General features: G+C 36.0%; 1 protein-coding gene across 19 annotated transcripts in view; it reads left to right on the forward strand.

Moving 5' to 3' along the window:
- The window catches only part of Plp (Pericentrin-like protein), a 164,469-nt gene extending 146,870 nt beyond the window's left edge, over positions 1 to 17,599 (forward strand). For 13 of the 19 annotated variants that reach the window (XM_073981184.1, XM_073981188.1, XM_073981193.1 and 10 more), the window contains 3 exons: positions 5,504 to 8,583; positions 8,650 to 8,760; positions 16,133 to 17,599. In XM_073981184.1, the coding sequence (XP_073837285.1) occupies positions 5,504 to 8,583; positions 8,650 to 8,760; positions 16,133 to 16,430 (3,489 nt within the window). In that variant the 3' untranslated portion in view covers positions 16,431 to 17,599. Of the gene's footprint in view, positions 1 to 5,503; positions 8,584 to 8,649; positions 8,761 to 9,389; positions 9,480 to 16,132 lie in introns of all 19 variants that reach the window. The other 6 variants (XM_073981179.1, XM_073981185.1, XM_073981189.1 and 3 more) reach the window with 2 other exon arrangements.
- Positions 17,600 to 25,005: the final 7,406 nt, after the last annotated feature.

Here is a 25,005-nt window from a genome sequence, read left to right on the forward strand (position 1 = left end):
ATAATCATGGATTTTATTTTTTTTTTTCAATAATCATGGATTTTAAAATTTTTAAAAAATGTTTTCAATAATCATGGATTTTTTAAAAAAATCCTGGAGTTTTTTAAGCAACATTTCTTCAGTAATCGTGGATTTTTTGAACAATATTTTTCCAGTAATCGTGATTTTTTTAAAAATACTTTTCATTAATCGTGTATTTTTTAGAAAAATATTTTTTCTATAATCTTGGATTTTTTAAAATACTTTTTTAATATTCGTGGATTTTTTAAAAATAGTTTTCAGTAATCGTAGATTTTTTTGAAGGCATATTTTCAATAATCGTTGAGTTAAAGTAAGTTCGCTGACAATTACACAACGTTAACTCTCTTTAATTCCCTGATGATGATTGGAGATTCCAATCGAAATATTGGAAATAAAAGAAATCATTAAAAATCACAACATCGATTTTTATTTATAAAAAGCCTATAGCCAAACGATAACAAAAACATAGTGGATTTTTTAAAAACTATTTTTTCGATAAACGTTGATTTTTTAAAAACTATTGTTTCGATAATCGTTTAATTTTTTAAAAATACTTTTTTAAAGCATTTTCCAAATTCGTGGATTTTTTGAAAAATTATTTTTTAATAATCGTGCATTTTTTGAAAAATATTTTTTCAATAATCGTATATTTTTTAATATTTTTTCAAAAATAGTGGATTTTTTAAAACATTACCTTGGATTTTTTTAATGTTTTTTTCTATAATTTTGAATTTTTTTAAATATTTTTTCCATAATCGTGTGTTCATTGACATTATTTTTTCCATAAACGTGGATTTTTTAAATTTTTTTAAATAATCGTGGATTTTTTAAAAATATGTTTTCAATAATATTTTTTTTCAATAGACTTTAAAAAAATCTTTTAAAAAATCGGTTATTTTTTAAAAATACTTTTTCAATAATCGTGGGTATTTTTAAATATTTGTTTCAATAATCGTGGATTTTTCAATAATCGATTTTTTATTTTGATTTAAATTTTTTAAATTTTATTTAAATTTTTTAGCAAATTTTTTTAAGCAAACCAAGTTATCCCTTTTATTGATTTATTGCCTACAATTCCGCACTTTTCGTCTTCCTTGATATGCTACCAGGGACCCTTTAATACTATTAACCTTTTTGTGTTTTTTGTCTCACCTTTAATCTGACATCCTCATACTTTCACCACACACTTCTACTAGATTGCCATGAATAAATCTACGTATGAATGTGGGTGGCCCTGATAAAAAATTATATTTTCCCTCCACTAAAATCCAATATTAAACGCCATGGGGTTCGTGACATTTTAACGCACAAAATATACCTTGCAGACTAGATGGCTGGTTGGCTGGATGACTGACAGACACACACAAACTGACAACATTATGAAAAAATATTAGCACTTCGTCACAGAAACCCCTACAGAATTATCATCACACTAACGTCACCTTCCTTTATTTCCACTTTTCGTACATTTTTAGTAGAATGGGCATTATGACTGCAGCAAGCAGCGTTTTAAGTTTATTGAGTCTGGTTCGGCTCGCTGGCTGGGAAGGAGGGTTTATAATTCAGATGAGCTTGGCTACTAGGTTTGCCACCACCCACCATAAGAGACAATATTGAAATAAAAACAGCAAGTGCTGAGATTGTTTTTATTTAGCACTGGCATAATAGTAAATGATACTCTGGATGAGAGAGGCATCAAGTGGTCTTCGGGGGGTGGTCTAAAGAATTTAGGAAATATTAAAACTCCAATAATTTTGTAATTAAAATTTTACTGTGAATTTATTTAAATGTTTTCTATTCTCAAAACCAAATAGGTTCCGAAGATTTTTTCTTAAGAGTTGTGGAATTTTTTTCAGGGCTTCACGTTGGGCGCCAATTTTTTATATTTGCAGTTTTTGTTGGGATTCTTAACCAACTACGTTTCGAAGTTTTTTCTTACGAATTGTGGATGGGCGTTTTTTTTTCAAGGCTACACGTTGGGCGCCATTTTTTTCTAAGAGTTGTAGAAGTTTTTTTCAATGCTGAGATTTTTGGGATTCTTAACCAAATATGTTCCGAAGTTTTTCTTACGAGTTGTGAAAGTTTTTTCCAAGACTTTACGTCGGACGCCATTTTTAGTATTAGCAGTTTTAGTTAAAATTCTTCACGAGATATGTTCCGAATTTTTTTCTTAGAGTTATGGTTGTGGGAATTCAGAGCTTCACGTTGGGCGCCATTTTTAGTATTTGCAGTTCTTGTTGGGATTGTTAACCAAATATGTTCCGAAGTTTTTTCTTAGATTTGTGCAAGTGTTTTTTTTCAAGACTTCACGTTGGGCGCCATTTTTAGTATTTGCAGTGTTTGTTTGGTATTCTTTTTACTTGGGGATATGGAATTTTTGTTCAAGGTTTCACGTTGGGCGCCGTTTTTAATATTTGCAGTGTTTATTGAGATTCTTAACCAAATAGGTGCCGAAGATTTCCCATAAAGCTGCGAGTTTTTTCCAGGCTTCACGTTTGGCGCCATTTTTAGTATTTGCAGTTTTTGTTGGGATTCTTAACCAAATATGTTCCGAAGTTTTTTTCTTAGAGTTGTGGAAGATTTTTTCAAGTCTTCACGTTGGGCGCCATATTTAGTATTTGCAGTTTTTCTTGGGATTCTTAACCAAGTATGTTCCGAAGTTTTTTTCTGGAGTTGTGCATTTTTTCAAGACATTACGTTGAGTTCATAATCAAAGGACAAATATAAATAAAAGTGGAAAAAAGCTGCCTTAGTATTTGTAATAAAGCATTGAAAAATAGGGTTACCATCCAAGTCGGACCATATGAAAGGTTTGGAATTAAATAACTAACATTAAAATAAATAAATAATTCGAATATACAATTTTCGAATGATTTGTGGTATAAATGCTAGTTTCCAAGCTTAGCCTTCGTCCACCCACTAAAATAACATTCTAATATGCCTGATGATTGGTCTAGAATAATGGTTGAATGTGTGGGGTTTCGGTGGATTCCTAATTTTCAATGTACCTCTTAGGTCATAACAGCTCAACTCGAAAGAGAATTAATTCAAATATCACTCTTAAAATGACCTTCGCCTTAATAGGACAAAACCAAATATGTTCCGAAGATTTTCTTAGAGTCGTGGTTGTGGAAGTTTTATTTTGGAATTTTTTAATCATAACAATCTTTTCACGTTGGGCGCCACTTTTTGTATTTCGCAGTTTTTATGGATATTCATAGCAAATCCTTTCACGTTGGGCGCCATTATGAATATTTTACTGTTTTTGTTGTGATTCATTAACAATACTTTCACGTTGTGCCCCATTTTTAGTATTTTATAGTTGTTAATTGGCCTCCACAAACAATCCCTTTTTACCAAATTGTTCAAACCACCTTCTTCAGTGTATCGAATGACGTGCCACATTGCAAACAAATTGAATTTTTGCCCTCATCTTATGGCATAATTCCGGAAGTGTAACTCCTTAAGCTTAAATATCCAAACAAACAATGCTTCCACTTCATTGCACCCTCTTAAAGGGCTAAGTTTTTAAAAGCAAAACAGTTTAAGATTTGTTTAAGAGGGAAACATAAAAAATTTGAACTCCTCTCTCTTTCACTCCCTCCTCTGATGAAGACGAACACTTTGCAACATGTGTAATCAGCAGCCATTTCTCCTCCTCAACATTCCATTCGAAATTTATTGGTGTTTATTTTGCATTGTTGACCTCATACTTGTTGTTTAATGGTCTCCCATTGTTGTTGGCCATTGAAGTTTTGTTCCGTCGTGGCAAAAAGAGTAGCACGAGTAGCATCTTCAATTGCCATTTATTTTTGCATTTTAAATTAATATTTGTTGGGTCAGTTATGACAAAAAAAAAAGAAAATTAATTCATTTCATTGAAAGGACTATGAACTCGTTAAGGCATTTAAAATTAAATCGCTATTGTGATTTAAAGAATAGATTGAAAATTTGGAGTACGATTTTGTGTTTATAAGAGGCGTCGTGTGGAAGCATTTAACATTTTCAAATATTTATTAAGTATGATTTCTTTACGTTGGGCGCCATTATGGAAAACTGAAGTCAGTTTAATTCTTATATTGGGATTTAATTTCAAAACTGGCACCCAAACAATATCAATTATAAATTTTTATAAATATAAAACAAGAACTACTTACGTTGGGCGCCATTATTCTTACGTTGGGCGCTAATTTCTTAAAAACTAACGCCTACGTAAGAATTAATATTCGGTTAGTTAACAATAATGGCGCCCAACCTAAAAACTTATTTTTTGAAATTGTGCCTGTTAGGGCGAAGATAATTTGTACTGATTTTTATTAATTTTCTAGTTTAGAGTTAAGCTTGATGATCGAAATTTTTTGCAAGTGAAAAAGGAAAGCCAACGACTCGAACCCACACAGCCACCAAATTATGTAACCGGTTTCGCTGTTAGTTGGGCAGCTCTTCAGACATATCGACTGTGGAATGGCTTCTCTGTCCTCGAACTTTTGGTTTTTCAAATGCAAATGTGTTTGCGCTCTATTATTGAAAACTAAATTCAGTTTAATTCTTATATTGGGATTTAATTTGACAACAATGACAACCAAACAATATCAATTATAAATATAAAACAAGGACTCTTTATGTTGGGCGCCAATTTCTTGAAAACTAACTTCTAGGGCGCCATTTGTGAAAGTTAACGCCTCCGTACGAATTTATAATCGGTTAGTTAACAAAAATGGCGCCCAACTTAAAAACTTATTTTTACCTATTCCATGCAAATTTTTACATTGGGTCGCCTTATTGTTGAAAACTAACCTAATTTAGATTCTTACGTTGGGCGCCATATTGAGATCTATTCCAATGAAGAAATTCCCCAACAGGTGGAAAAGGTGCTTAACTATTGCACCCAATTCAATTCGAATATTCTAAAGGCCATTGAAAGTGAGGAGGAGAATAATTCAGATCGTTCTCATGTGGATAAAAATGTGGGTGTTGAGGGCCCCGGCTGAGGTTCCCGGTCATGAAAATTTCACTGGCCAACGCGATCTACTCGATCAATTGGAGACTTTGCGGGTCATTTGTGAAATCTAACAAAAAAAAAAAAAATAAATAAAATAAAAAAAATATAATCCGGATAGTTTTTTAATAATGGCGCCCAACGTAAAAATTTAATGGGCGTCATAGTTCTAATTTTCGAATGTGGGACCTAAACTTTATCAGTTATAGATTTTTATAAATATAAAGAACGAACTTCTTATGTTGGGCGCCGTTATCGACAGCTAAACTAGGTAAATTCTAACGTTGGGCGCCATTTTCGACAACTAACCCAATGTCTCCCTAAGTAAGAATTTAGATTCGCTTAGTTTTCAATAATGGCGCCCAACGTAAGTCTTGCAAAATGTTAAATCTTCAAAATGAGCATCAATTATGAAATTTCGTTTTTTATACACCTTTCTAATCAAAATCTTTCTTCTCTCTCTCTCTCTCGCTTCTCCCCTAGGAACTTCAGGTTGAACGGGAATCGCTGCAGGAGCGTATGTCCGAGCAGACGCAACGCATTTCCGCCTTGCAATCCCGCCTCGAAGAACAGCGACAACGTGCCGAAGAACTGCAACGTGCCAATACCTCGGACCTCAACATACGTATCCATGATTTGCAAAGCGAACTGCAAACGGTGCGGGAAACTCTCTCGAATCGTGATAAACAAATTGCCACCATGAAACAACAATTGGAGAAGAGTAAAATGGTCATTGATCGTTTGGAAGCTGAGCTGGCGGTGGAACATCAACCCGATCGCAGTGCCATAGAACGTTTGGAGAATGAATTGAAGCTGAAACAGGCTGAAAATCAAAAGCTTAAGGATAAAATTAAAAATGAAATGATCAATAAATTGGCCTTGCCCGATTTGATGGAAACCATGTTGGCCGATAAGAATGAGGAGATTGATCATCTGAAGGAACAACTGGAAAACAAGGAGAAGGAGTTGCAAAATGCCTTGGATGCTACACAGGGTTCATCCATGGGTTTGCTGGGCGGCAAGAAACCTGAAGATGCTGGTGGTTCGAAACTTAGTGCCAGAACTTTAAGTGATATTGTTTCGATATCTGAATTTGATGAACCAGATGTGGTGCGCAGAGCAGTGGGTGGCAATACCAGCTCCCCCTTGTTATTGCCTGAGGGTAGTGGTGGATTCTTGCAACATACCATGGATACCACAAAGGGTGCTGTGGCCAACTTGACCCACAAACGCACCGAAGATCTGACAGGCTTTGCCACTTTGCATCAGGTCAACACCTTTGATCATCCCCACTACTTCCAGGATCCCAACATATTGCTGGGTTCGGCTCAATCTGCAGCCACCAATACCCCCACATTAGTGCCAAGACAAATTAATTTCTCGGAATTCAGTGAGGATTCAAAATTGAAAACTCCCGGCAACTATCAAAGTCCACGTCACATGGAGGAGGAACATGGTAAGGCGACAGCTGAAGAGGATAATGCCACCATAGAGGCTTTAAATAAACAAATCGAGGATTTGCACCAACAAGTTGATAAATTGCAAATGGAAAAGGAACTGAGTTGCGATGATTTGGTTTCGGCCCAATTGCGGCTCAACAATCTGCAGGATGAACTGCAAAGATGCCAAGAGGAATTGGAGGAATTCAAACAAAATACCCTAAAAATCAAGGAACTTGAAAAGGACCTTATGGAAAAATCATTAGAAATTGAGAAGCTACAAAGGGAACAAGAGAGATGGCAAAAGGAACGTTCCGATTTGCTTAGCAAACATGAAAAGAATATGAAAAATCTGCAGGAAAGTGAAGAGGTCTTTAAGCGCCGCGTCCACGAATTGGAACAAACACTGCTGAAAAATACCGAAAAAGAAGTTCTCGAAAGAGAAAGTCTGCGCAAAGAGTTAAGGGCCATTAGCGAGGCCCACGAACAATGCAAATACACTGCCAAAGACAACGAGAATCGAAAGAAGGAAATTGAAAATTTCAATTTGGAAATCAAGGCCAAAGATGAACGTCTGCTCAGCCTATCGACCAAACTGTCGATAGCTGAAGATAAAATCGGCGAATTGCAAAGACAAATTGTCAACTTAGAGCGGGAAGTGGAGAAATGGAAACAACAAAGCAGTGATAACAGCTCACGACAATTTTCCGTAGATGAAATTGCCCAACAAGTGGAAAAGGAACTAAACTACTCCGCCCAATTGGATTCGAATATTCTAAAGGCCATTGAAAGTGAGGAGGAGAATAATTTAGATCGTTCTCATGTGGATAAAAATGTGGGTATTGAGGCTCCCGGCACAACAGATGATGAGAATTTCACGGGAGAAAGGGATCTACTTAATCAATTGGAAGCTTTGCGGGCCCAAATTGCTGTGGAAAGAGATCATGCGGAAGAACTAAGGCGTGAACTATTGGAGGAGAAACAGCATTCCCAGGAAGTACAGGAACAAGATGTTCTTATTATTGAGGCAATGCGTAAACGTTTAGAAACTGCCTTGGCCCAAGAGGATGAGCTGCACAAACATTTGGATATCGAAAGGGAACGGTGTGAACTCTTACAAACCCAACTGACCACTCTGCAGAGGACGGATAGTCGCCGCAATTCTTCTCTGCTAAAATCCCCCACCGAATCGCCACGTAAATCTCCTCGATCCCTAAGTGATTTTGAATCGGAACTGGCCGAACGTTTGAAGAGTGAAATTAAATTACTCACTGCCCAAAATGAAAGGGAACGTGAAAGATCGGCTGATCTGCAAAGAAACTGTGAACGTGAACGCTCACGTTACGAAAAGGAACTGGCCGAACGAATTGAATATTGTGACAAATTGAAACGCGAAATGGATAAAGTGGCCCGGGACAAGGAAAATGCCGAAATGGAAATTGATCACTTGCAAGAAAGATTAACTCTACAAACCCAAGAAATTGAAAGCCTTGAAGCACGCATAGGAAGTTTACAGGCTGCCGAGACTCGACGTTTTACCCGCAAGGAACAACAACAAAAAGAAAATGCCCAACTAATGGCTGAAATGAAGGAACTGAAAAATCAACTTTCCCTCCTTGAACTTGAAAAGGAATCCCTCACCAAAACCATTACCCAGTTACGTTACGACTTGGAACGTTCGGCCCAACGTGAAGGCAAATTGGCTGAGGCCTTGGCCAATGCCAACTCACAGCTGGCAGCACGTGAAGGTACCACTTCCGTACCCGAACAATTCCTACAAAAAATGAAAGAAATTAATTCCCTCCTTGCCGAAAATACCCAAGAAAATAAACAAATGGCTGAAACGGTTCAATACCTCGTCGAGGAACGACGTCAGTTACAACGTAAATGTGAAGAACTTGAATCCCAATTGGGTGGCAGTGCCAGTGTTTCAGAACTTGAAGAACGTTGTAATCATTTATTGGGTCGATATCTACGCGTTGAATCACATCGTAAAGCTTTGGTTTATCAAAAGCGTTACTTGAAGATTTCCCTAAAAAATTATCAGGACAGTGAACAAAGGGCTCTGGAAGCCTTCCATGGTGGTCAACTGGTAGAGCAGACAAATCCCAAGAAGAAATTTAAGTAAGTTACATATTTTGTGAATAATTTTTTCGGGGGAAAAGGAACTAATTTGTGTTTGCTTTACAGGACTGTCGCTTTGGCCATTATTGCCATACAACGCATGAAGTACATTGGACGCATCTGGCACACGGGAAAACGGATTGTCTCGAAATCGGTGTTTACCATAACTCAACAGAAGTAAGTTGCAGAATAGATTTTAGGGAAATATTAAGGAGGATCTTCAGTAGATGGAAATGGAAGCTTTTCTTATATGGCAAAAAACGTTTAGGTTAGGGTGAATGGGTTCCCCATAGTTTCAGAAAAAAACACATTTTAAGAACAAAAATACATACAAATATGTGGAAGAATAGATTTTAACGACACCATTAAGACTTTTAATTAAATAAAATTAATAGAAATAGTTTAGAAAAAGGTCTGTGAGGTTGAGTTCAATCTATGTCTTTCCTATACATAATAACAAAATTAGAGCAAATATGTAGGATTAAAATAGTAATTTATTTAATTGAAAGAATTTATTTCTAGTATATCTTAGATTGAATTTAAATTAACTTAAATTGGAGGTAATTGGTAGTGTTTTCCACTATGTGAATATTAGGTTAGGTCGAATTGGGTTCCCTGTTTTTTTATTAATTAAAATACAATCAATTATAAAAATATAAGTCTCTTAATATAAACCTCTTAATATATATAGTGTTTTCAATCCACAACCCCCTTAAATTTGTTGTTATCACTCACATACCTAACCTCAATTTTCTTTTAATGTTTTAACTCTTATTTTCCAATCTTGTAAAAATTGTCCTGGCCAGCTCTGCTAATGGCAAAAAACCCTTGATGACCCTGAATTTACAAGTAAAGCTGAAAAAGGGTAGTAGAAGTAATAAAACCGAGTAACCAATGTTAGTAAATTAACCCAAATTTTATACTTTTCAAAATGTTGTAGATTAGAAAACATTTTTTTCAAATATTTGCACGGTAAAATCGATTGAAATGCACCTCTTCTAAGTTGTTCTGTAGGGTTTTATTCCATTGCACTTCATAATAATGAATATGTGAACAAATAAGTGAGGTTATGGTTGAAATGTAAAACTAAACCTCACTTCTTCTAATTTAGGCGAATAGAAACTACTTAAAATCAAACGTATCATACTAGCGGTATTCACTCATTGTGGTAGATTTACAACTCTTGTTAATGTACTATATGTACCAGGGTTTTTTACAACGAAGTGTGAATGTCTTTTTTGTGAATATCGTAAACAAATCAAAAAATCTTAACGTCGTCGTAAGTCTATCTTTTAGTTTCAGTTTTATTACACTTTTTTCATAAAAAATTGTTTTTTTCTTGGCCTCCATTCTTTTATTCTTTTTGTTATTCCCATTTTTCTACCAAAAAACAAAACTCCGACAAAAATAAAACTCACAACAAAGTGACGACACAACAATCAGCTGTTCTACACCCTTGTAAAAGTACAATGGAATGTTTACAATACTTTTAGGTCGAGTAAATTAACAACCCTGTGGTAAATTAAACTTTCATGTATTTTGTTGTTGTGGTATTGTAAACACTTGTAGATCTACAATATTAACAAGATTTACAAGATCTACAATGCCACTTTACCAACATGAGTGAATACCGCTACTGTATACTTAATATTTGTATTACAAAAGGTTTTGAAATCGTTCCTAGAGGGTTCAGAATCAAATCCATCAGCCATAACCTCATTTAATATAATGTAGTGTTGTTTGGACGTTGACTTGTAAAACATGTCTATTTTTAGCAGTTTTGTAGTCAATTTTCATAGTTAATCCATGTTTAAACGTAAAAATATATTTGTGATAGTGTCCTTGGTCGATAGTGTTTGGTTAGGGATCCTAACACCAACCGACGTGGAAAGAGGTGACCCTTCCCAATTTGTTGATTTTTAGCTATTTTTTTTTTTTACTCAAAAAACGTCAATATTTCTTTCAGTGGTATATAGTTTTGAGATGTATTTCTGCCAACGTCGGTGCTAGTCGAACATATTTACCATAACCTCACATTTTCAAACGTTTGTAATATAATTGTATAATTGTTCCACAAACATCCCGGTAGGGACAAGGGAGACTTCTATTATATCAATGAGTGCACCCCGATTCATATTAGCTCAATGATATGGGACCTACAGTTTATCCCCGAGTCCGAACGGCGCGCCCTAAGGCACCACTAGCAGAGAAGTTTTACATGGCTAAAATACTCAGGAATTGTCGCCAACATTACTAAGGGGTATTTTGTCACCGTTGAAAAATTTTTGATGTTGCCTGGCCGGGAATCGGACCCTAGACCTTCAGCGTGCAAGGCGATGTGCATACCATTGCACCCCACCATAATATAATTTTCCACTCAGTCCACTTCATTTAATTCACATCTCATGTAAACACTTTTTAGTGATTTTTAGTCAAAATTCCTTATATTTTTCTACAAACACATCGAATATGAGAGGTTATGTACTTTTTAACCTCAGTTATACACATTTGAAAGATTTAAAAAGAAAAAAATTACGAATTATCTGAATTCTGTAGTATTTCATTGTCAGTTAGCTATTGTATTCGACAGCTAATTCACTCGGAAACCTTGACTATTGACATAAATAGTAATGGGCCCTATGAAGCTGTTGCAAAGCCTTTCAAACCTACTCAGCTGACTTCCTGATTGACAGAATCGTCCCTTAAAATGAAGTAGGAGTTTGTTGTAGTTTTAATGGATTTTTGCAGTCATTACTGGTACCAAGCTATCCTTGATCTTAGATCCATTTGGGTGTATTGAGAGTCCGTCTGAGAGGGCTTACATCAGACCAGATATCTGTCCTGTTAATAATAACGTTTAATGGATCAACCAAACGGAGGCATACATCACTGATGTTATCAACATCAGGTCGAGTACTTTGCCAATGAAGATCGCCACAATTCCTACTTCGAGAATCTCAATGCAGTTCTTCATGTTTGGAACTAAACCGAAGTTGGAGATCTAGGATCATCTACATGAAATCCTGAGGAGTGTTTTTAATTGCTCTAGAAATCAGATGGGGCACAATACTTTGCACACTCTAAAACTTAGTCCCAATTTACATTAGGCGAGTTTACTTGCGGCAATTGTTAGTTTGTAGGTGAGAGAGGGTGCTGAGAGGCAAAGGGTTACCATATGCCTCACCTCTCTCTCCTACAAAATGACAATTGCCGCAAGTAAACTCGCCCAATGTAAATTAGGACTACGAAAGGAGTGCCTCAAGGCCTCGGTACGTAGGAAGCCTTACTAGCTGGCTTTCTTGCTCCGCTTCATTTCTGACATAATAAAAATGAAAGAATAAATAATGCCAAGCCAGTTTCGAAATAGGTTACCTCACAAAAGGCACAAATAATTTAACACCTAGAATGGCGAGGTATTTGCTAACCAATGGGTCAGCAAACTTTTGACATTGATCTAAGTTTCTTTGTGGTGACGTAGGTACAGAATAGACGTCCAAAAGGGAGTTTTTTTTTTATAGACAACCTGAAAATAGTCTTTGCAGGAATTTAGAGGGCCACAAATAAGTTGTTATAGACTGAAGAGAGTCTTTACAGGTGACCGGAAGAGAGTCTTTATTGGTGGTCACAAAGGGGTCTTTATCGACGAGGAAAATTGAGTTTTGTAGACGAAGGGGTAGAAGAAAGGTGTATTTATAGACGTCCGTAATTAGAGTCTGGAATGGAAACTTTGCAATTGACCGGAATGAAGTCTTCATAGAAGACGGGAAGTGAGTCTTTATAGAAAATGGGAAGGGATCCTTTAAAGAGAACAGAAGGTAGTATTTATTGACGACCAGAACAGAATCTTTATTGCGGACAGGATGATATCCGTTATAAACGACCAAAAGAGATTCTTTATAGAAATCAGAAGGGAGTCTTTAGAGAGACTAGAAGCTGGTTTTATAGACGACCAGAAGGGAGTCTTTATACACGGTTCGGTGTCCAAACCCGTTATTTCGGTGAGGCACATACCCTAGTTAACCCAAAGGCTGAGGCTATAAACATTGCTTGTGGCGGGAGAAATAGTTTCCATATGATGAGTCCCCCATTAAACCTAGTCGCTGTTCTATAGCTCGAATATTATGAAATCTGAAATAAATATAGAATGAAGAACAGACGCTAGAATGGAGAACAGCAGCACGGGCGACCATAAATTCATGAGAAATTTGGTTTTTTGTAGAGACTCACCCAGCTTTCAATAGGTCGGTATCTCCTCACCTCTTGAAATTATTGATATGATAGAAGTCCTTCCGGGATGTTCGTGGGGATTGATGGCTTTTATATCAGGGATTGGTGGTCTGCCCGGCTGACGGGTGCACACGACAACTCTCGACTGGAGCAACCGATTTGGGCCAATCTTTGCACCTCGTAATATTTTTTCCAAACATAGATCATGTTTGTAAATGGGCTACATACATAGGTCCACTGCTTGGGTTACCTCGCCTACAAAAGCTCAAATTTTTTCGCTAAAATGATGTGCATTATAACTCTCGAAGGGAGCAAGCGATTTGATTCCAAGTTTTTTCCTCGTAATTTCCTCTAAAGTCTAGACTTATATAAGGTTTGAATATGGACTATATCAATATTAGTCCACTTCTTCGGTTGGCTGCCACACAAATTTTCAAAATATTTCGGAGAAGTGCAATTTAAGAACATGTCTCGGATCGTTTTGTAGCAAGTTGTCCCTTGTTATGACACTATAACTTTTGTCGGCGACAAGCCCATACTTCCAAGCCTAAAAGCGCTAAAACTCCCTGCCGGTACCAAGTTTCAGGCATTTACGTGGGATTCTGATTCCGCCAAAACTTTGTTCTTTAGTTAATATCTTCCAAAAATACATGAAGTTCCAACATGCGCTATATCCGACAGCACCTTCGGGTACCTCCCTAAAAAAAGTTCCAAGTTTTCTCTTAAGACCAATTTAAGGGTGGTTCGATGATTGTTTTGAAATTTTCACCCAAGGTACTCCCTGTGGTCCTGTTTACAGCGATATAATGTTTTTCGTGGGCAAAGCCATGCATCCCAACATAATGGTCCCCAAAAAAATCGACGGTGACAATTTAAAATGGCTGGCGGGCACGATAACTATCGATAGTGTTTTAACCATTGCACGTTGTAATATACATATCTCTCGAATTTTAATCAAGTTCAAAGATGGACTACATCGGACAACTCATTCCGTTAACTATCTCACAAAAGTTCCAAATTTTTCATTTAAATGCAGTTTAGGAGCTGCTCGAGGATCGTTTTGAAATTTTCATCAAAGGTAGTGGCTTGTGATTCTGATTACAACGATGTAATAGTTTTCGTGAGCAAGTCCATACCCAAAGAAGGCCACTTCTCGTATCGTTTTGAAATGTTAATACCGGGTAGTCATGATTAAAACGACTACCCGGTATCGTATTGTATATTTTGCAAGGGGAAACCAATAGTTCCTAAGATATGGATCCCGATCTCAATATTGAGCCGTTTGTAACACATCGAAATATTCGTCGGATACCCTATAAAGTATATATATTATTGATCAGCATAAAATTCGATGTCGATTTGACCATATCCGTCTGTCCGACCGTCCGTCTGTCTGTCTGTTGAAATCAAGATACAGCTCGCAATTTTAAAGATAGAGAGTCAAAAATTGTTACAGAAGTTTTTATTACTTGCAGGATGGTTGGTATTGAAAATGGGATATATCGGTCCAAGTTTTGATATAGCCCCCATAGAACGGTACCTCCCGATTTTCGGTATTTTTAAGGTTTTAGCTTCATTATCCTACTAAAATGGCTGAAATTTGGTACGTAGTCTTCTTTAGGGGTATAAAACATACCCCCAGAATTTTGTCGGTATCGGCCCACGCCTTCAAATAGCCCCCATAGAACCTCCCGATTTTCGGTATTTTGAACGTTGTGGACTCAATATTCCACCGAAATGGCTGAAATTTGGTATTTAGACTTCGTTGGGGGTACTCAAACTTTCCATTTAAATTTGTCGGTATAGGTCCACCCCTTCATATAGCCCCCATTGAAAATTACCTCCCGATTTTTCGTATTTTGAAGGTTGTGTCTTCAATATTCCACCAAAATGGCTGAAATTAGGTATTTAGTCTTCAATGTGAAATATGTCTGTACAGGTCCACGCTTTCATATTGCCCCATTTCTGACTTAAATTCGTCGGTATAGGTCCACGTTTCGATATAGCCCCCATAGAACGGTACCTCCGGTACTGAAGATTGTGACGTCAATATCCAACCGAAATGGCTGAAATTCGTTATTTCGTCTTCCAAGAGTTATAAAATATTCCAGAAGAGTATTATCAGTATACGTAGGTCCTATATCCCCATAGAAGCTTACATCTTGATTTTCGGTATTTTTGTAGTTTTAGCCACATTCTCTTACCGAAATATAGGAAATTTGGTATTTAGTCTTCTTTGAGCATAAAAACTTTCCGTCAGAAATTTGTCGGTAAAGATCGACGTTTTGAAATAGCCCCCATAGAATGGTGCCTCACATTGTTTTACCGAAATTGCTGAAATTTAGTATTAAGTCTTCTTCATACACGAAAGGAAACTAATTATTCTATTTTACTTCAATATAACTTGTAGTGGAGGGTATAACAAGTTCGGCCCGGCCGAACTTAACGCCGTTCTTACTTGTTTTATCCATACTTTTCTCGATAATGGGCTGAATTTTCCAAAAATCCCGTTCAAGTGGTATTCTTGGAATATTAGTAGGATTACGGTTTAGAGTAGACTATGTTGATTGGGCATGTTTAAAAACTTCTTTTGCCAGTTTGAGCAAGCGGTGAATTTCAAAAAAGCGCCAGGATCCAAGATTGTCAATGATGGTTTTGAATAATTAACATATTTCCGCGACCGTTAGATCTACGATTCGAAAAGACCCGATTTGTTACACAATAGTTTCAGTTGACAGTGTTTGGTTGAGTATGATCCTAATCATTTCTGGTGATAAGCCCAATGGTCGTGAAATCGAAGGACATAGGAATTAAGATTTTTTTTAAAGGATCAACATACCAATCATCATGGATATTTAACAATAATTCATAAAAGGAAAAATTAACCAAAACCAAATGTCAAATCACACAGTATTTTTGAATAGTTCATATTTAACAATCCTAACTCATATGTAACCTCCATTCATTCTAACAACTTGCCCTAAACTACTGATATTTTTCGGTATTGATAATGGACAAATCTCGTAATGGAATTGTTTTTAATCATAACCCATACACATTCCCAACCAGCATGCATAAAACCACCAATATTTATTTCAGATAATCCATCAAAATCGGGATTTCATTCATAAACCCATCCCTATACCTTACTAGTAGCATACATGTAACCTCCAATATTTCATATTAGATAATTCATCAGCTTCGCTTTTTCACAAATCAGATCCATTTTCCCATCTCATTTATTCTTCGTTTATAAAATATTTGATTGATTTTAATACTAATTTTCTTTTTCTATGCTTCTTTTCTCTTCGCCGAAAAACAGACGTTCTCAAGCGCCAACAATAAGCAGTCCCATCATAACCTCCTCCTCGAATGGCCAACAACAACAGCAGTTGCAGCAAGTAACACAACTCAACAACAATGGACGTCTTTCACCACATGTCGGCGGCTATAACTCCCATAAGATACTGGATAGACCTTTGGCACCCTTGAAGACGCCGACATTACTGAATGGAGTTGGTGGTGGTAACAAAACCCCACTTTCAGCTGGTTCTACAGCATCGATTGGAGCCGCTACAACAGCATTTGAATGGCCTAAAGTAACAAAGAAAAAACTTTAAGAAGAACAACAACAGCAACAAACAACCTATAATGCTCAACAACAACAACAGAAAATAACCAAAACTAAAGCCATACATTTTTATAACAGAACAAAAAATTTAGTTTTAAAAATAATGTATTTTGTTAAGTTTTAGAATTTAAGAATATAGCACATCCCTCCCTAATTTAATTAATGTATCGTACTCCTATGCATTAAGGTATCATTTTAAGCACATCATCATACATATTGTAGGCAGTGGAGCTGCAAAGTTTGGAACAAATTTGAGACGACTACAAGGAGTCTTTTATATAAATTGAAGACTAAGTTGATTTCGTAATGGATTTTAAAGATTCTGTTTTAGTATACTTTCATATTCTTATCTTGGTTTGACGACCTGTTTTGATTTCGAAAACCGCCCCGGTTCTTTATTGTAACTAACCATATCCCATTACATGTCATCATTTGCATCTCCTAAGTTTTAACTTGTATATGTCATTTTGTATTCCTCGAATATTGCTTTAAAAACTATTTTGTAATATTTTATTGTTTAATTCTAAAGGTTCAGTATTTTTTCTCTTTTGGTTCAAATTGTACTAGCTAGGAATTAAACAAATAAACTTCACACTTCAAAACATACATTTATAATTTGCAACCTATTTTAAATATTATATATATTCATTAGTAGTTCATTAGTAGTTTTAAGTCATTATTAAATATGTCACTGACTTTCCCGCATCATCCTCTCCTCTTCCCCTTCATTGCAACTACCCCTAGAACATAAACTGTGTTGATCCCCCTCTTGTGTATACTTTTTTTTAATTTGTAGTTTTTAAAACCTAGTTTCCTAAGTGTAATCCCTAAGTCTAATATTTTAACCTTTTTTATGTTTTTTTTAACCATTTTTTGTTTTACCTTTTTTAACTTTAATTTATTTATTTATAAGCCATCTACTAAGTTGAAAAATGAAATAAAATTTTTTATAATAAACTAATTTTGAAAATCATATGCATTTTCTTTTATTCCCAAATATTTTATTATTTTAATTTTCCACGCTTTTTCGGACATCCTCTCCCACATTGCACCCATATTGAATCAAAAAGAAGTGCCTTCGTTAATCTCACCTGTTAATATAAGAGTTTATATTTTAGATATTTTATTCGAAAAATAATAAAAGTTTTAAAATGAGTATTTAAAATTAGTTTCACTTAAAAAAACAGAATCAAAAAAGTTTTACTGGAGAAATTGATGATACCTGGGTTTCGAAAAGTGGCATCTAAAAGAGAGTAATTTCTAAAGGTTGAGGAGCCATGTGTAGTCAAGATCAAGCGATTGTGTTTCGGCTGTTAGCTTGGCACCTACAGCTGTTTTTGCTACATTACTGATAGAAAATATATTACGTACAGGCGATCTCTAGGACAACAATAAAGCCAAGATTGATGCAAACCCGCCTACGGCTGACTGGACTGAAATAATGGACGCGGACGACCTACATCGAAAACTGTTGAGCATAATTAAGAGAGACAAAATAAAGAACTGCTTTTCGACGAACTGGAAAGACTTGCTCCAGAAGAGCAGAATCCGGACATGCTACTCAATCTTACTCTGGCCAAGCACGAGGTGAACACCACGGTGCTCCGAGCCAAATCTACTAACGAAGTAGAGCTGGTCCTATATCGGCACATGCCGGTAATAAACTTTAAAGACAGAATGCTATAGAGACACTGACGATGAAGAATCCAAGGAGACTCCAAAATCATTCCATAAATCGTAGGACAGATCTGCCTAACCTAACCTAATGGTCTAAGACCACATGTACTAATCTGGCTGTATAGGACAGTTGTCAGACCTATGGATGCCTCGTCTAGTGGGAGGCCTTATGTTAAATTTCAAACCTGTCCAGGGGACTGGATTCTTGTTTTATGAAAATTTGAAATGAAAAATGTTTTCTTTATATATTTTTTTCATTTGACATTTATTTCCTTTATGCAAGCCATTTTTCATTTCAAGTTTTCATAGAAACAGAATTGAGCCCGAGGAATTTGACATATGTAGCTGAGATAATAATCATCTTCATTGATGGTTCGAAGAAGGTATGGGAGCTAGTGTGTATTGTGATGAACTGAACATCAGGCGCCCGACAACTGCAGTGTTTTTCAGGCAGCAGTCCTTGAAGTGCTGAAAGCCTAAAACGATTTATCGTCATTTTGACGATTTTTTGGCCAAAAAAGGAAAAATGACGATTTTATGGTCTAAAAAGGGGATTTATCACTTATGAAAAATTTGCATCAAATAAAAAATTTAAACGGCAATTTCAGCCATTTCGGTTGGATTGTATGGGTAAAATTTTAAAGATATCGAAAAAATACTTCAAATTGTATTGCAAGGATAGTTAAAAAACAAGTAAAAAAGTATCAGTCGGCTTTGCCGGCAGTGATATACCCTCAGCCTATGTGAATTGAAACTTTCATCTACGGTCAGATCGAATGTATTTACGGTCTTTTCATTATTTTGTGGCCTTTTTTTGGACATTTGAACTTGCCGACGAAAATATGGATTGGGATTAAAGTTCAAAAGTGTTTGAGAGGAGGTACTTAAAGGAAAGGACCGACATAGTCCATTATGGAAGTGGATCCTATTTTGGGAGTCATATCTTTTCGATAGTCATTTCAGTGGGTCATCGTATAACTTATGGTCCAGTATGCCAGGAAGCATGGACTTGTCCACGGAAAACATAATACCGCTGTAAGCAGGACAACAACGAACAGCATCGGTATACATTTCCAAAGGATCTTCGAACAGAACTTAAACTGCACTTAGACACAAATGTTGAACTTTTGTGGAGGAGGTACCATAAGGTTCCTCCATTTTAGAAGTTAAACTAAATTTGGACAAAATATTAGGAGATCCAAAGTTTAAACCAAATTTGTTCAAGAGATATCGTGCATACTATTTAAGTGATATGTTTTAAATATTCGGGGGAGGTACCGGCAGTTGTGGACCGGTATTGCCTATCTTCGAAATGAAAGTATGACAAAATATGAGGAAGGCCAAATTTTGGACCAAATCGGTTAGTTCGAGAATTATCGTGCTCTCCAGCGTATGGTGTCATAGGGTTTGTTTTACACCTTTCGAGCTGTTTTCTCAAGGAGTATGGACTTGCCCCTGAAAAAAACTTTTAGCGTCGTAATAGAGGCAGCGAATGCAAGTTGCTTAAAAAAATCAAAGTGATTCGAGAGCAGGTATTAAAATAAACTTATCCGTAATTTTGTGTGATACGTACCCGAAGGAGCGGACAAACATAGTCCATATTCGAACATGATCTATGTCTGGTAGATATATTAGGATGTGTAAAGTATGGACCAAATCGGTCACTCCCTTCAAGAGTAATCGTGCGAACAATTTTTCCGAACATTTGTGAACTTTTGTGGGGGAGGTACCTGAAGAAGTGGACCGATATGGCTTATGTTCGAACTTAAACAATGCTTGGTCAAACTATTACGAAGGCCAAATTTTGGACCAACTCGGTTGATCCGTTCGAGAGTTATCTTTCGCTCCAACCACTACACACGGTGTCATAGGGGGTTTTTACATCTTTCAGGCTATTTTCTCAGGAAGTATGGACTTGCCCCTAAAAAAAACTTTTACCGTCGTAATTGTGGCAGCGAATGCGAGTTGCTACAACAAAAATCAAAGAGATTCGGCAACAGGTCCTAAACTGAACTTTTCCGAAATTTTGTGTGGGAGGTACCCGAAGGAGTGGACAGATTGTGTCTATACTAGAACCTCATCTAAGTCTGGTAGAAATTTCACGATGTGCAAAGTATGGACCAAATCGGTTGCTCCCTTGAAGAGTTATAGTGCGCACAAATTTTCCGAACATTTCTGAACTTCTGTGGAGAAGAAGGTAGGTAGGAAGGAGTGGACCGATATAACCCATCTTCGAACTTAAACTAAGTTTGGACAAACGATTACGAAAGCCAAATTGAGGACCAAATCGGTTCATCCGTTCGAGAGTTATAGTGCGCACCAGCCAGCCAGCCAGACAGACGGACATTCGGACGGACATTGCTAAATCGACTCCAAATTGTCTGAAACGGATTTCGTCCAAACATACTTGGGGTCTAAAACCATTATTTCGATGGGGCACATTTTGCCTCGTTAGCATAAATGCTGAGGGTATAATGAAACTTAAGCTAAAATACCAACTATTTTCAATGAGCTTTTAATTTATCGGTCCTAATAATATGAGGCCTGTCTGGTTACCCTAAAATTTGTAACAATTTGTTGTAGCAGGTAGGCTGCAACCGTATGTTTTTCCCTGTAGATGGAATGTAAAATCTCAATTAGATATGATTGTGTGCTGGTGTGTTATGTGTGGAGTGGGTGTGTATTGGGATATTGGTTGTGTGGGTGAGGGATATGAGTGTGTGGATTGATGTGTGCGAGTTAAATAAAAAGACAAAAAATTTACTTTTTTATACGTTTTATTTTTTATTCAATGCGGTGTTATACAACCGTATTGTTAGGAGTACATTAACAGACTGAATTCTTAAAATTAATACGCTCTTTACTTCCAAAGAATCGAATCTTAAGTTCTTTGTTTGACGTGGGAAAATCAGAATTTAATTATGCAGCTGAGTAAACAATCTCAGTTGCAATTTAATAAACAGTAGCCACTGATGGTGGCCGTTTGGTTTAATGTTTAGCCACTGATGGTGGTCTTTTCAAATAAACATAAACAATTCATAAGATGAACGGTTCAATCAAAGGATTGATATTAAGACATTGCAACAATGTAATCCAAAGTTAAGCTGTAAATACATTGTTGCAGTTTTCATTTCTAAAGTTGCATAGGTTTTATATTTAGCCACTGATGGTGGTCTTATCAAATAAACATTAAAATGGACAGTTCAATCAAAGGATTGATATTAAGACATTGCAACAATGTAATCCAAAGTTATGCTGAAAATACATTGTTGCAGCTTTTGTTTCTACAGTTGCATAGGCAAATGTGCTGTGCTGGTTATATGGCTTTCACATATAACTTGCGGATTTATGTGGTTGTGTAGGTTGTGTGATGGATATTGTGTATGTTGGATGGAAGTGTTATAAAATATATCTATTGTTGAACAAGATCATGTCATGGGCTATTGTTATTGTTGATCTGGAGGAACTGTGCCACTTCCACTGGTCTCACCCAGAGGTCCACAGGGCGCAAATCTGTGGGCCTCGCTGGGCAAGAAAACAAGTGCGACGTATTATGCGGGCTTTGGCGACAATTAGGGCACTGGTCTAGTGTGCCTGGAATAATTCTCGCTCGATAGCAGTTTAGGAATGTACTCCAACCAGATCTGAGCTGGGCTAGTGTTGTTCTGACGGATCTGGGGAGCTGCTGCTCGCTGTCTGAGATTGCTGGAGGGTGTTGATTTAGGACAACGTTAGGGCTGTACCCGTTGACGGCTTCATTAACCGCCCTGGTATGCAGCTGTTTCAGGCCTTGCGTTCCCGCGACAATTGGATCTACGTTCCGGAACGACCCGAGCCCAGCTCGGCCAGAGATTGTCAACTCAGCGACAGCTGTACAAACCAAGTGTAACAATTTGTACCAATTGTTGCTGGAAGTCGTCTGTTAACACAAAAAGTCAGCAAAATAGAGCGATTCGAGAGAGACACTTTGACAATTCTTTTACTGAGAGTTGGCAAATTCTTGCTGGACAAATTTCTTCTAGCAAGCATTTGCATCTCTTCTTCTTCCTGAAAACAATCGATCATCTGTTTTTAATTTTTTGTTGATTGATGTTTGTAAAAATTAAGAACAATTTTATTGCGGAAATATCAAGCCTAATTTTATAGTTTTTTTTTTTTTTTTTTTTTTTTTTTTTTGGAGAACAAAGTTGCAAAAGTGGAAAAAATCCTTTTTTGGATTATTTTCTTTTTTATTTTTAATAAAATAGAGCATTTTTGCTTCCTTTGGTTCATTCATTGGCGGACAAATTGTTCTGTTTTGGCAAGTCAGCTGATTTCTTGCTGGTTTTTGCTGGAAAGGTGTCTGTTTTTCTTGCAAAAGAGAATAAAAACTCCTTACTCTCTGAGAAAGTTCTTGCTGGGAAAGTAACCAGACAGACCTATGGCTAACACTTGGTATTTCCTTTCAGACAATTTTCGAAGCTCAGAAGAGATCTAACGAAATCAAAAAGTCATTTAAACTTTAAAAACTTTTAAAACTTTTTTGTTGGAATATTTCTTGATTTTATCTAAAAGTTCTTGGTAACTTTTCCAGGTGGAGAATTGAAACCACGTTCGTAATAAAGCGGGTCAATCTTGTTGTAGGATTTATCAGAATGTTCCATTTTACTAAACTAAACCAAAAAACTGCGCAATATTTGCATGGGTAGTACAATTTGTCAATTTTATTTGATTCAAACCTATTCTGATGATCACAAAAATTGGACACTTTTTTTGTATATTTTTCATTATAATTAGAATATTTTATTATATAATTAGGATATTTTGTAGTCTAGAGCGCACAACAGGCCTACTTCTGGCTAACCTAGGATATTTTACGAAAATATGGCAACACCATTATGTTTTTTCTTGTGAATGTTGGCATAGTTTAGGACAATGTTCGGCAAAAAATGGCACACGTGCCCTTGATGAGAATAACAACAGAACAACCACCTCTCAGTCTTCGCTCAGAAGTCAAAGAAGAAGGTTCTGTTGTCGGTTGTTTCAATGATTTTTAATTTTAGCAATGCATTAACGCACACGCTGTTTGTGGAGAGAGCGAGAGAGAGTCGTATGCGTGAGGCCGCAAACAATGCATTTGTATTGGTGCCGATACCTGGTTTAGGACTCTCAAAAACTAAATAGCAAGGCACATTTATAGAAGGTAGAAATGACAATCAGCTGTATTTTTACTTTTTTTTTGTAAAGTTGGTTTTCAAAATGTAATAGGGTCTACTCATGAAATTTGAAACTTCGAAATTCGTTACCAAAAAATACTTCTTTTCATCATAAACGTGTAATAAATATTACCTACTAGAGTTCTAAATGCGTTATATTTAAATTTTGATTCAAATTTGTTCTATTTTAGATGATTTTCAAAACGTATTTATGTTTTTCTTGAAAAAATTTTTGGAACGACCCTATTACTCAATATTTATCTTTGACAATTAATTTTCAATAACAACAATGTTGTTTTTGTATTTTTTTTTAGTTGTTGTAATTCATGCATATGGTAAATTTCAAATTTCCTTTACAATTACATAGAAAAAAAAAATTAAAAACTTTTTTGGCGAGCACATCCGCCATTTTTGGTACATGGGTTACGAAAAAAATCGTGGTTTCAAATCTGTTCGCGTTCACAAAATTAGATGCTGCACTCAAAAGTTGCATGCGGTTTTACTCTCTTGTAAAGAAAAAATATTTAAAAACTCCTATTGTGTTGTAATAAGAACATGTATATATGAATCGTTAGCAGCATTTGATATCTATCCGTAGGTGCTAAAATAGTTGCTAAATTTATTTTTATTTTCGCGGAAAATCAAAAAATATTGAAGAAATCTTGGAATAAATTTTATTTATTCTAAATCAGAGTCCAAAAAATCTTTAAAAAAAATAATTTAAAAATACGTACAGAATCTAGACAACGCGTAGAAAAATGTGAGACCAAAATTATAAAGATCGCGTTTATAACTTGCATATTACAGCAACAACAAAGAACGGAAACTTATTGTTGGAAATTATTTCAAAAATAGATTTTTGGTTAAATACGAAAAATTTGAAAAATAAATGTTGGGAGTTATTCTATTATTTCGCTAAATTTCGATTCAAATCCTGAAGTATTTTGCTTAAACTTCTACGAGAAAAGTAATTAGACATCGTGAAAGTATATTTGCTTACTGTGATAAGCAATAGAAATAAGAAGTAGAGAGTAATACTGAAATTACAATCAAAGAAAAAACATAGAAGTTAAAACCCGTATAATTCGCGAATTGGTTTAAATCGGTTGACGTGCATGTGCTTTTCGGATACAGGGAGTCCATGTCTATCAATATGCATGGATTTTCCCATGTTTCATTCAGCCAGCGTGACCGCTGGAAATTTTCAAAAAGTGTCACAAAAAGTATCATTTCTGAAAAAAGTGACACAAGTCTTTCGAAAAAGTGGCACAAAAGGTGGCACACTTTTTCACATTTTCTTTGATCTTCTACGGGCTAATAACCCAAAAATAGTATTGAATCACAATTATTTATTAAATAACTAGCAAAGTGCCCGCTACTTCGTATGCGTTAAATATATAAAACAAATAAACAATATATAATATAGAATGGTGGAAACATTTTGTGTACTAATACATACCACTTTAGGTCGATTTTCGTCACGCCTACACATCAAGAGCAATCCAAATTTTTTGAGATATTTTAATTGAGGTTCTCAGCGCAAATACGGCCCAACCCAACAACCGCCATCCTAATTTCTAGCTCTATCTGTTCCCCCAAAACCAATTATAGAACTATTTAGTACTTTACATGTAAATATATACATACGAACCTCCTCCTATTATATCAAAATTCCCATTACACAATAACAAA

Source organism: Musca autumnalis, unplaced genomic scaffold (genome assembly GCF_047663935.1).
Source record: "Musca autumnalis isolate F117 unplaced genomic scaffold, ASM4766393v1 scaffold_4, whole genome shotgun sequence".
NCBI lineage: Eukaryota > Metazoa > Arthropoda > Insecta > Diptera > Muscidae > Musca > Musca autumnalis.